The sequence below is a fragment of the Lottia gigantea genome (assembly GCF_000327385.1).
Source record: "Lottia gigantea unplaced genomic scaffold LOTGIsca_3, whole genome shotgun sequence".
Classification (NCBI taxonomy): Eukaryota; Metazoa; Mollusca; class Gastropoda; family Lottiidae; genus Lottia; species Lottia gigantea.
In genome coordinates this window covers 2,458,459-2,470,556 of record NW_008708986.1, presented here as the reverse complement: position 1 = coordinate 2,470,556, position 12,098 = coordinate 2,458,459, and the positions used below count along the sequence as shown (strand labels likewise).

General features: G+C 30.3%; 1 protein-coding gene across 1 annotated transcript in view; it reads left to right on the top strand.

Annotated features, from left to right (window-relative positions):
• LOTGIDRAFT_105163 (hypothetical protein) overlaps window positions 1–12,098 on the top strand; it is a gene marked incomplete at both ends in the record, with an annotated part of 109,846 nt that overhangs the window by 55,001 nt on the left and 42,747 nt on the right. Inside the window, 3 exons of the mRNA XM_009057166.1 lie at window positions 167–345; window positions 565–922; window positions 3,996–4,197. Coding sequence (XP_009055414.1) covers window positions 167–345; window positions 565–922; window positions 3,996–4,197 — 739 coding nt within the window. The remainder of the gene's footprint in view (window positions 1–166; window positions 346–564; window positions 923–3,995; window positions 4,198–12,098) is intronic.

The window sequence follows — 12,098 nt, the reverse complement described above, 5'->3', positions numbered from 1 at the left end:
ACACTCATAACTATAAAATCAAGTGCATATCACTACATTTGGTCCAGAACTGACCTTGATCTTATCTCTAATGATCTTTGAAATTTGGTTAATATGAAATATTTTAAGTGACATTATACAACACATTGTACAATTTACTTAAAGTGGCCATGTGTTTTGTTTTCAGGTTCAAGTAAGACTAGGTGATCAGAATGACACTCCACCAAGGTTTTCCAGTCAGTGGTATATCATCAATGTTCCTGTCGACCAAGACCGAGAGACAAGCTTCTTTAAAGTTAACGTTGATGATCCTGATACTGTTGGTGATGTTGTTATTGATTATTTTGATATGGACGATGGGAAATTGTTCAGGGTTGAACCACAAGGTATGTCTTGATTTTTTCTGGTCTGGCTATCATCAGACTGCAGTGAAGCATGGTGATGCTGGTGTACAATACTATTATTTTTTTACCAGTTCCAATCCGTAATAACTATAAATATCATGAGGAATTTACTATTTACTAAGTTGCTTCACTAGGATCATGTTTTGTATTTAGGCATAATTGATGCTTGCAATATCTTGAGTTCTTTTATTTCTTCATTTTCAGGTGCATTGTTTCTCAATGAAAGTCTACAATACCATAACAAATCAGTGTTTAAATTTAAACTTCAAGCTAATGATGGTATTCAAACCAGTGAGGCAATAGTTGAAGTTCATGCCATAAATCACAAACCAGTATTTGAGAAATCATATTACTCTTTTGAGGTTCCAGAGGATGCAAGTACTGGAACCACAATTGCAAATATTGCTGCTACTGATTTAGATGAAGGTCCAGAAGGTCACGTAACCTATGAGCTGCAATCTGATTGGGGTAAAGATAAATTCCGTCTTGATGCCAACTTTGGAACATTCACATTGATTGATCGTCTGGATTTTGAAGAGGTAAGTTGTTCCCCTTTCATGTTTGACATCCACTGGGTTAATTGATGGTGTTCTTTTATAGTTTGAAAGAAAATAGTCCCGCCCTCAATAACATATTGAGAATGATGTCATCATATATCACTCCAATGTTATGAACTATGAAGATAAAATCATGGAACTATAAATAATTATTGATCATTGAAAGTGTTCTCTATATTCTCACTTATCTTATCACAGATGACTTGATTTTGGATTGCAATTCTTTTGAACTTAAAAATCTACTGTTTTATCATGCTCCGAGATCTTGTTCCTTTTAATATGTCCAATGAAAAATTCAGTAACATCCTATTGTAAGGCTTTGAATAAGATATTGGATTTTTTTAGTTTGTCATACAATTATAAGTAATGCTACTAAAACAAGCATGTTTGTTATAATTTGATCCTTTCTTTGTGCATCATTGACAACTTTTTGATGCAAAATTTGTTAAAAAAAATCTAAATCTGCATCTTATAAATTCTTCTATTGAAATTTGTTATGCAACATATTTTGAAAAGACTTGGTCATACTGATAAAATCTACATAACTACTTCAAATATAGTTTTGAATTTTATTTATACCTTTGTGTTGATACATGTGCAATGTGATTTATCAATCATAAATGTCAAATATAGATCAATATATTGCCTTTGATCATCCTCTCAGTGTATCCATTTTATTATATTTCAAATTTTTGATCATTAGTCAAGTCATGTCAAGTCAATGACACACATCCAAGAATTTCTCACATGATTTTCTTTGATCTATAATATTCTTTGTTTCAATTAGTGCAGTATAACTTTCTAAATTTGAAAACTTATTGATTATCAATAGGCCCTATGGCTGATGTTTCTTTGGTACATAGAATATACATTTTTGCAAAACTCTCATATAAAATGGAAAAAAATATATGTAAAGATTCAAAATTCTTGTAACATCCTTAGAATTCAAATTTTAAAGGTAAAAAACATATCCTTCTAGAAAAAAAAATCTAATAGAAGGAAACATACATTTTGTTAATACTAATAATGAGACAAGATGATTTATTCCAGGTCAGCTTTTACTAAAGCACAATAAGATAACTAAAATACCCCAAGTTAAAATTTCAAAATTTACAACATATCTTACTCCCTATTTTGTAATGTTTAGACCATAATTTATTTATAGCAATTTTTATTATCATACAATAATTAACTTAAGACTTAGACATTTTTATATTCCCACTTCTTATTTTTAAATTCTTAGCAGACATTTAAGTGTTCTTTACTTATCATAAACATATCATGATATATTTGTTAGGACTATTATCTCTATAATTATGTAATTTACTACTGTAATTTGATCGAATTGCCATTGTTAACACAATGTGAGTTTTAAACTGTAAGTGGTATTAGTCATAAACTGATTTACTAAATTATTTTCAAAATGTGATCTAAAAATTAACTTATAGTATAAACAATTGCTCTAAAGATCAAAATGAAAATCTTAACAAGCAAGACAATTCTGTCAATCAAAAATCTTGAGTAAAGGTATCCACGAACCACCAGGTGTTTGCATAACCACTACTACAATAATCAAAATCATGAGGTACAAACAGATCAATTCATACTTCTCATCTAAGAATCAAGAGTTGGTACCATAGGATAGGCCTCTTTGATAATCAGAGTCCACTTACCACATTCATAGCTACAGGTCTAAATATTGAAAGTTACTTCCCATTTTCAAATCTTTTCCATCAGGATTTTATATCCAAAACATGTCAGCAGTATGAGATTGTTGTATATTATAATACCAATGAATAAGTATTGATATAATAGATAGATATTAGAGATACAATTAGTAATAATGTCCTGTTTGAATATGTTGACACTGTGTCCATCAACTATTAATATAGATGTCTCAATTATTTTACATTTCTTTTATAGTCAAAGTTTTCAGACATCTTCAACTATTTTGAAAGCAAATGGATTGTGTTCGGTTGTGATGAGAACACAGTCTCATAAGAATGTTTTGTGTTCAGAGTTTTTTACATATTCTTATTAAAACCTAATCAATTTTGAAGTATCTTTAAAATGTGCTAATTATTGATAGTTGTTTACCCCTTCCATTGAAAAATTCATCATACTTTCAAGTGATAACTTGAAATTACCAATATAGACATATTTATTAAAAAAAATCTGAGCAAAAAGCAATATATTATACCTATAAATACTAGTCATTCAATAAATAAAATAAATGTTGATAGCTGAATTATCAATGTCATCAAACCATGCTGACTTTTCTGATTCCAACAAGCGTGATTGTACAATATATTGGTTGTTAGAGGAGAAGTAATAGTATACTCTAAAGATTGAAAATTAAATAACTTAAACATTGAAAGTTAAGAATATCCAGCAATGAAATTCAATTAATCAGTGAAAAAAAGATAATTTAACTGTAGTTTTGTCACAATTTCAAGACATTATTGTAACAAAATTACCTTTATAACTCAACATAGACTCTGTTTAAACAGATTAAAGTTGAAATTTATGACTCTGACAAAAACTTTATATCGTTAATATGACACAAGAGTATTAATTTATGAATGTTTCAAGTTTTTGTGGCAATGTTTTGCAATTTTAAGTGGTAGATAAGACTTTATGAGGCTCATTAAATATTTATCAACTGACTCTATCAAAGTTTGTTGGTTGTTTTTATGGGGACCTTTTGATGAAACTAAACAAAGTACATGATGAAATGTGCATGCTCAAATATCTTAGAGTTTAAAACAATAGTCGCATTTTTCATGATTAAACATACAGTTCCTTCAAAACAAGGCTATAGTCTAGATGTGGCTTGTTTCTAAGCTTTGTTGAACAATAACATTTGATAATGTAAATTGAAAAGTACAAGTCATGGCTTCTGTAAGGGTTTAGTTTTGAACCCTTTAACTAATGCATCTGTGTAACTGGTTTGCTGTATAATTTTTTCTTGCCTACCTCAAGAAACAAGAAAATTATGATTTTCTGTCCTGTAAATTGATGTTCATTTTAACCATTGGTTTACTTCAAATTTCAGATTCAAATGTACGGTCTGATGGCAATTGCTAAAGATGGAAGTATACCACCACGTTCAGCAACTGTCTCTGTTTTTATGAGTGTCAAGGACATTAACGACAATCCTCCTGAGTTTGACCAATCAGAATACAAAGAGGAAGTAGCAGAGAATGCTGTGGTTGGAACTACTGTTATTGATGTCATAGCTAATGATAAAGATACAGGTAAGTAATTACACTTTCTTTGGCATCAGTCATCAAGTATTGCTATTTCCATTAAGGAATTAAGCACAAGGCTCGCAATGCTCACTTGCATGACAATATTCTTTAGAATCGGAAAACTGTCATAAATACATTCCAATGTCCAATTACCCTAAAATAATGTATCTGAAAGAATCACAAACAGGAGGGGATTGAGGGCTCAAATCACCTTTTAATATGAAGTCACGTTTTCAAAAGTTAAAATGCATTTTGGGAAAAAATTCATCCTTATAACGTCAACAAAATTAAGATTTAACATCAATTGCTTGGTGCAGTCAGATCAATACAACAAACATAGCTTCAAATTCTAGATTCAACATATTTATTGTAGATATAACATTTACAACACAATAGCAATGTTAACAATTTACAAAAAACAAGACATGAAAATATTTAAACGTTCTGTAACAAAGCTTAGCCCACACACCACTGACTTTCTGATTATATATATACAACCACACATGGTGCATAGTGTATTTTGTCTACATGCACATGTTAAATATTACTCATGCACACACATTCCAAGATGTATGAGATATAACAGACAATGTTTAAAGACAATATACTCATGATTGTAGAAGTTCAAGGTTTATATTTCTGCAAATTGTTTTTCAAATATTTTCGACCTGTTTTATCAGTGACATCTTGTATGTTGAAACCAGTATTTTCTTTGAATGAAGGCTGAATTTACAAGATTAGTTTTCAAAATTTCACATGTTACAGATTAGATGATCTAAAATTACAGGCCATGTTCACACTGTAGTTGGGCTTGTCAACCTGGTATACTCTGAAAGAATTTACTTAACAATTTCCAATCTATTGTGTATAAGATCAATTTTTTAACCCACTTTTGAAAATTTTGATAAATACCCTACATTTACTTCAAGAAAATCTATTTATATACAAATATTCCAAAGAGTAAATGTATAGCAACAATTGTTACATTTATCAAAATAAATAAAAAATGGCTGCAGCTGACATTCTCCATTTTCAAAAACATAAGTTCAGTAATGAGAACATACAAGACCTAATTAACCAAGAAACAGAATTGAACTGAAAAAATAGCCTTTAACATGTTTCAGAGATCTTATTGAGGTACTTTGTCAATCTTCAACTGTCAAGTTTTCATTGGATAGGTTAAAGGGATACCTCTTACTGTCAGAAAACAGAAACATTAGAGATAGCTTATTGTGTGTTATATTCAATAAGGTGGTACTCTTTATCATTGTTAGTTTATAGAAACATTTTTTGTGTGTTATATTCAAATTTGTGCCTCTTAAAATTATTGTTAACTTATAGAAAAATTGGGCATCACTTATTATGTGTAATGTTCAGCGAGATGGTTTACTAATGCAAGCTACTATTGTGAGAATATCGAATTTCTAGGCATCATTTTTTATTCTAGAGCTTATTCCACTAGATTTTCTGAATCTAAGTTTCTCTGTGGTTTGATCTGTTGATTCTGTCATTTATACTTAATACACTGGTTAGTTGCTCAAACTTTTTATAACAACAAAATTTCAGAAAAAATCCAAAGGTGTGCATTAACTCCAAATTTTTTCTTAAGTCACAGTTTACCATGTCAAAATGTTGACAAAATGTGTAGGTAGAAGTCTCTTTAAGCTAGCACCTTAGTGTGATTTGTCTACATTGAATCTATTTTATTTGAGAAAAGGTCAATAAAGAGGTGTGAGGTCAGGAGGATGCTGGCCCCTGACAAGGTTTTGAGGTCAGCATCTCTCAATTATTATAGATATGTTACAAAATAAGCAATGAATACACCTTTAATCCTGTCAATGTAGGTAATGTCCACATGTTTGACAGAAAGTGACAACACAGGTGTGAAATTGAGTAAGAAATATTTGTCAGAATGTTTGAATAACACCTTCAATAAAAAAAGATTCAAGGTTTAGCCCTCAGCTAAATTTTTTCTAGTCATATCTGAATGAAGTTGCAAAATGTCAGGCCATAACATATCAACAAGATGGTTGAAATAAAATAGCATAAGCCTTTGTTTTTTCTTAAATACGACAATATCTCTTTGGACTTAAGACATTTATTAATATTAAAGTCCAAATATTGGTAACAACTTGAATTTACATGTTAAAAAATACCAATAGCCAGTATTTTTGTATATGAATATAAATGCATGATGGCTGTTTAAGGGAAAAGACAATGCGTTATTTAAATTACTTTAATATGTTGTAGAACAAGCCATTCAGAATAATTGTTTAAATGGTTGATATGGTATTAGAAATTTTGATGATTGTGTTTGTTCTGTGTATCAGCTTGGAAACAGCTTGATGTATCTCTCTCAAGACCTTCTGCATATCAAATATAATATGTATCTATTATCAATGAATTTATTAACACTCAATGAAATATTCAAATACATGTCATGTCTATACAAACTATACAATTGTTAGTATGTTTGACATATAATCTGCAATTTGATGACTTAATTGATGTGTACATTGTGGAAACAGCTTGGCTGGTCAGTTTGTATTAGGACACAAGGTCCTAGAATTAAGTCATACAATTAATTAGTTTATAAGTAGATGTACCAGATATCTAATATCATATTGTTTTGTATACAATCTTAATCTATTTGAATATATGTTGACAGTCCAACTGGCACTCTTTTTGATATAACTGGAAACAAAATTTGTAGAAGGATACAGTAGTGTAAATATTTTCTGTACAAGCTGATTGGTCTCTATTTCCGTATAACTTCTCAGAAATCAAAGTAGACATAGGGTTTTCTAATATGTAAGTAAAACAGAACAGGAAAATTTAGCTCTTAATTCCAGACCTCTTATTGACATTCTCACAGGAAGTTACTACCAATGATGTCATAAGATCAGCATTTCATATAAATTCATAAAAATGAAGTTTAAAATTGTTTAAGAGCTGGAAGTAGAAAATTTAGATAGATCTGTCACTGTCTGAACATCCTAAAAACCAGAGTTAGAGTGATATAGATATATATATAATGAATAGATTGAAACTGATAACAAATTAATTATAATAAGACAATTATTACAGTGATATGATAATCTATACATTTCTTTCCCCAGCTGATACAACTTTATTTCACCTTCTGAATGAATTATAGACTGACATTTAGTTCTTCTGTAATTCCACAGTGTAAGCAGCAGTGAAAATTTAAAATTAAATTTAAACCATAATAGTATCATTTTATAATGCTTACCAATATATCTTTGGACATTTCAGACTAGATATAACATGGATATAATCAGAATCCTTTAAAGTTTAATGAAGCCAAAACATCAGAACATGATAACTTGATGATTTTAGACCATGGATTGACTTAAGACACTTTGTAGGATTCATGAAGATAGGGTAGAAGTTCAGTTAGTCTAACATCAAATTAATGTTGTAGAAACTATCTATGATAAATCGTGATGGTTGTAATTAATTAAAGGGGGATTATTGAGAAGTAGAGATACTTGAAAAAGGTGTTCCATTGATTTGGTTCTGATATCAATTTAGATTTGATTGACAGGTGATGGACAGACCAATTATCAGAGTTCTCTTCTCATTGTTGAAGTCTTTAGTTCCATTTCCCTGACTTGTTATTCTTCTATTATTGTCTTGTAATGCCAGCAGGGAAATGGCATCCCTTTGATTTGTGATCAGAATAGAAATCTACAATACATGCTCAGAACAGATTGAAGGTTTGTTTAAGAATCTGAGGGTCATTTGAGCCAATTGTTTTTGCTTTTCTTATGCTATGAAAACCTGTCTGAAATTGGCTCAAACGATTTTACCTTCACTCAAATATCAGGGCTTGTATAAACCCATTAGTTTACACGTCAATACTGAATCTAGGTGAATCTGTGTTATTTATATACTGTTAGGGTAAGAAATTGTAACTATTTGAAATGGTTTGTGTCAATGATAAAATGTCAACCACCTCGCAGTCTAAGATTACTGACTCTGTGTTAAAATTTAAAACCTTTTTGGTCATTCTTGTACAATTTCCCATGAAAATCTTTTTCAGTTGCTTTCAGTCTAGAATGACTTTTTTGAGCATATTATTAAAATTAAGGGTTACAGACATTAAAATATAATTGATTGGAGTGCACTTATATTAAGATGACTGTGTTGTAGGTAGATTTGTTAAATTACCTTGTATTCTTGACCCTTATTGAGATTGGTTAAAGACTGTTACAGTTATAACTTGAAAGATATGTTTGTTCAAATCAAACATATATCTATATTTAGCCAACTTATTCAAATTCAATGGTATTTTTGTTTGTATTAGCAATACTGCACATTATGTCATTATTCATTTTGGTGGAATTAGAAGTGTTTAAACCACACACTTTCCCAAATAAACAAAGTTAGTGTCATGATTTTGCCAACCTGTCCTCTTTCACTCTTTTGGTAAAAGAACATATGAAGTCCTTGAATTTGATAAAATTATTATTTTTTAATAGGTTGAATGTCACACCATCAGCTGATCATATGCTCATATAATTATGTACATTCCAAATTCTACCTGAATAATCACATTTTTTTGCAGTTAGATCACTTTCTTGACACTGACCCTCCATTGTGTTGGTTTTCTATTCTGGGGTGGATACATCATCAAGTGTCTTTTTGATGTGTGATTTTTACAAATTTGAAGTGCATTCTCAAGTCAACAAAAACAGTATGAAGAGAAAGTTTGTATATTGGGTTACACTCAACACCTTTGGTTTGAAAAGGCAAAGGAACTTTAGATCCCATCTTGGTATTTGCTTTGTGCATGATCTTGAAAAAAATGGCACAGATTTACAAATTAACGGATCAGATTAGTTTTGATTCATTCAAGAGTTACTTAATTTAGATTTCTTTTGTTGTGATGAGACTCAAGACCTAGTTTTCTAAGTCAAGTGCTTTTTGGTGAGAAGTTAAGCCCATAAATTGACTTTTCAATATGAAAATGATAGCATTTGGTATCAGGTGTGGTTCTTACATGTGTAGTATCTCTTAGCTTTGGACCTGATGTTGAAGTATTGAATGTTGAGCTCTAGGTTGTAATGACACAATAAAGATGAAAAGATTATTTTCATCAGAGATGGGCTGTATAGTAGCTAATCAGTGGCGAGTTGAGCTGTGTCTGCAAGTTAAGAAAACAAGTTTACAATCACCATCAATGCAAAATCCGAAAAATGTATATTTTTTTAACCCTTTGATATCATCGTGTGCCAACTAGAATTTTTTGACTCAGTTTCAGACTCTCACTCAGAAACTGATTGGGTTGAAAATCTAGTATTTTTGTCCGTGTGAAAAGTTTAAATTGATGGACTTTTCTTGAGTGTGAAAAATGGAGATTGATTGAGATGGATTTAAGTTTTATTGAATGAGCGCGAATGACAAATCTCTTGTAATTTATTTTCTAGAAATTCTCTAAATTTGATCCCAAAACATTCGTTTATAGTAATTGGTCCAAATTAAATTGAAATTTTACTTTTTTTTAAGTGAACTGTGGGAACCTGTCTTAAATTGATCTCCATTTCGAGGCTATGTGAATTGGAAAAGAAATTTTACCGATTTCACGCATGATACTAATTACTTTTCAACTTTTGGTGCCGTTGATTAAGTTAGCACAGAAACAAATTTGACCTGAGAGTTGCCATTTACAATAATTCAGTTAACTCTGACATCATGGGGAGTTACTACTGTTTTTTTCTGATGAGCTCTTCTGTGAATAATGACTTTTTAGCTTCAGTGAATACAAGGGTCGGAAAGATTGAGATATTTTTTGCGTCAAATTGAAAGTCTATTATTGAATTCGTTATAATTGGTCATGACTCTACATCTATTTCATTTCATTATTACACTTGAAATGATGAAAACTTTACAGAAAATTGCATAAAATTGAAAAAAAGAAATCTCATTACGAGAAAGAGAAAGGCTTAAAAGGTCTCAAATTGGTAGATTTTTTAGTATTAATAAACCTTAAAGTGGCTTTATTGAGTTTGAATTAAAGATCATAGCACTAAAGATACTAAAATTACACTTGGACTGTCATTTCTCTCTAATCTTAAAACAAGATTAAAGGAATTTGAAATGAATTGCCATTTTGTGAAGCCATAAAAATCACAGTACTTTAGTTCCACAAGAAGCATAAGGCTTTATAAATACTTTGAAAAAAGTCTTGAAAATTGCTTTACCAGAACTGATAGCAGTTCATTTACCAAATGACTGCACAAATTTCATGGTTTTTGGCAGAGAAAATTGAAAAGAAACCATTGATTTGTATTTTATTGCACAAAAAATACTTCAAATTATCTGTCAAACGTAGAAACAGAAACTCAACAAAAGTAGATTTGATCTCTTCTGCAGTTTGAATTTCCTTACGTAAAAAAGTTTTAAATTTCTTTCACTGAAATGCTTTTAACAGGGATCTGGGGTTCAATCAAACACATTGCACGACTGCTTAATTACTGTGGTTGACTGAACTAATGGCCGATTCGACACCTATTTAAAAGAAATTAGTGGTGTTTTATTTTCGTAATGCTATGAGAATTCCATGTTAACTGCAGTTGGATGATGTCATTATGGAATAATAATTTGACTTTATGTCTTCGTGAAAGACTTGAAGGTCATGTGACATTTTGCATCTATTTTGATTAGTCATTCATTAAGTCTTTTAACTTGATTAAACAGTCAGAATGGCGTTTAGAATGGATTGGTGGTCTGTTCCTTTTGTGGAAATTAGCTTTTGATGCAAAATTTTCTCATTGCACATTGCTTAGCTTTGTGTGTCTTCTATAGCATAATCAGAAAGATCCTATTTCATTCCCTTTTGGTCACTCAATTCTCAAATGACAATTAGGCTACTTTGCCATTTAATTCATAACTACATATTTTGAAAAGAAGCCAGATTGTGCTCTGAATGGAATAACTAGTGAGGTAAAATTGTTGGTTGGTGTAAAAACAGTAGTTAATGATATATACTGTTATTTTTTACTGATCTACAGTTGTAAAACAGGGTAGGAATGTGAATTGGTATTCAAGCAAATTGACCAAATCTGATTTATTAGTAACACTACACAAAAATGTTGATACCTTGTGTTTTTCAAATAGAGCTTCAACTTTAATATATATTTCCTCTGCATGCAAAACTGGATAACTAGAAAGCTTTTGACTTAGTATTTACCAGTCTATTTGGTGCTCCAAAATCACTGTCAGAGATATCATATTTGAGGCAAAATTCTTACATATGGTTTTAAAGAGGAAGGGAAAGAAACATCGAATATATTTTTTTTTCCAAATCACGACTCAGCTATGCACATAGTCACACCTTATAAATTAGCCTACTGTATATCTAATCAATAGTCATTTATAGATTAATTGAGCGTTTACAGCTGTAATAAATTTTAACTATCATTATCAATAGAGTTATGTGTCGATAATAAGACTTTAGTCAAGTGAAAAACTGATTGAAATCACCCTCTTTTTGAATTTCATGTAATCTAACATAAAAAATTTGAAAATTTACAAAAAATATTTTTTAAACTATTCACTGAAATAAGAAGAGTAAACAGAAATTATCAAATGATTAGCTTTGAAAACATCCTTTATTAATTGTCATAATAACTGAATTATTCAGTAGCCTGTAGCTTATGATTCAGAACGTTTATTTAAATAACAATCAATGTCTTTTATGTAATTGTCAAGCAATTGTAAAGGATCGAGCCAGGATTCAGCTGGTTTTATCAGTCTCTGTAATATCGGCTTTGAATTTGCTTGCATTCAATGGGTAATATTTGACTATTATGATGTTTTGATTATTTAGTTTACGAAAATGATTTTTCACCGAATGACTCGACTAACGTAAGGGAGATAAT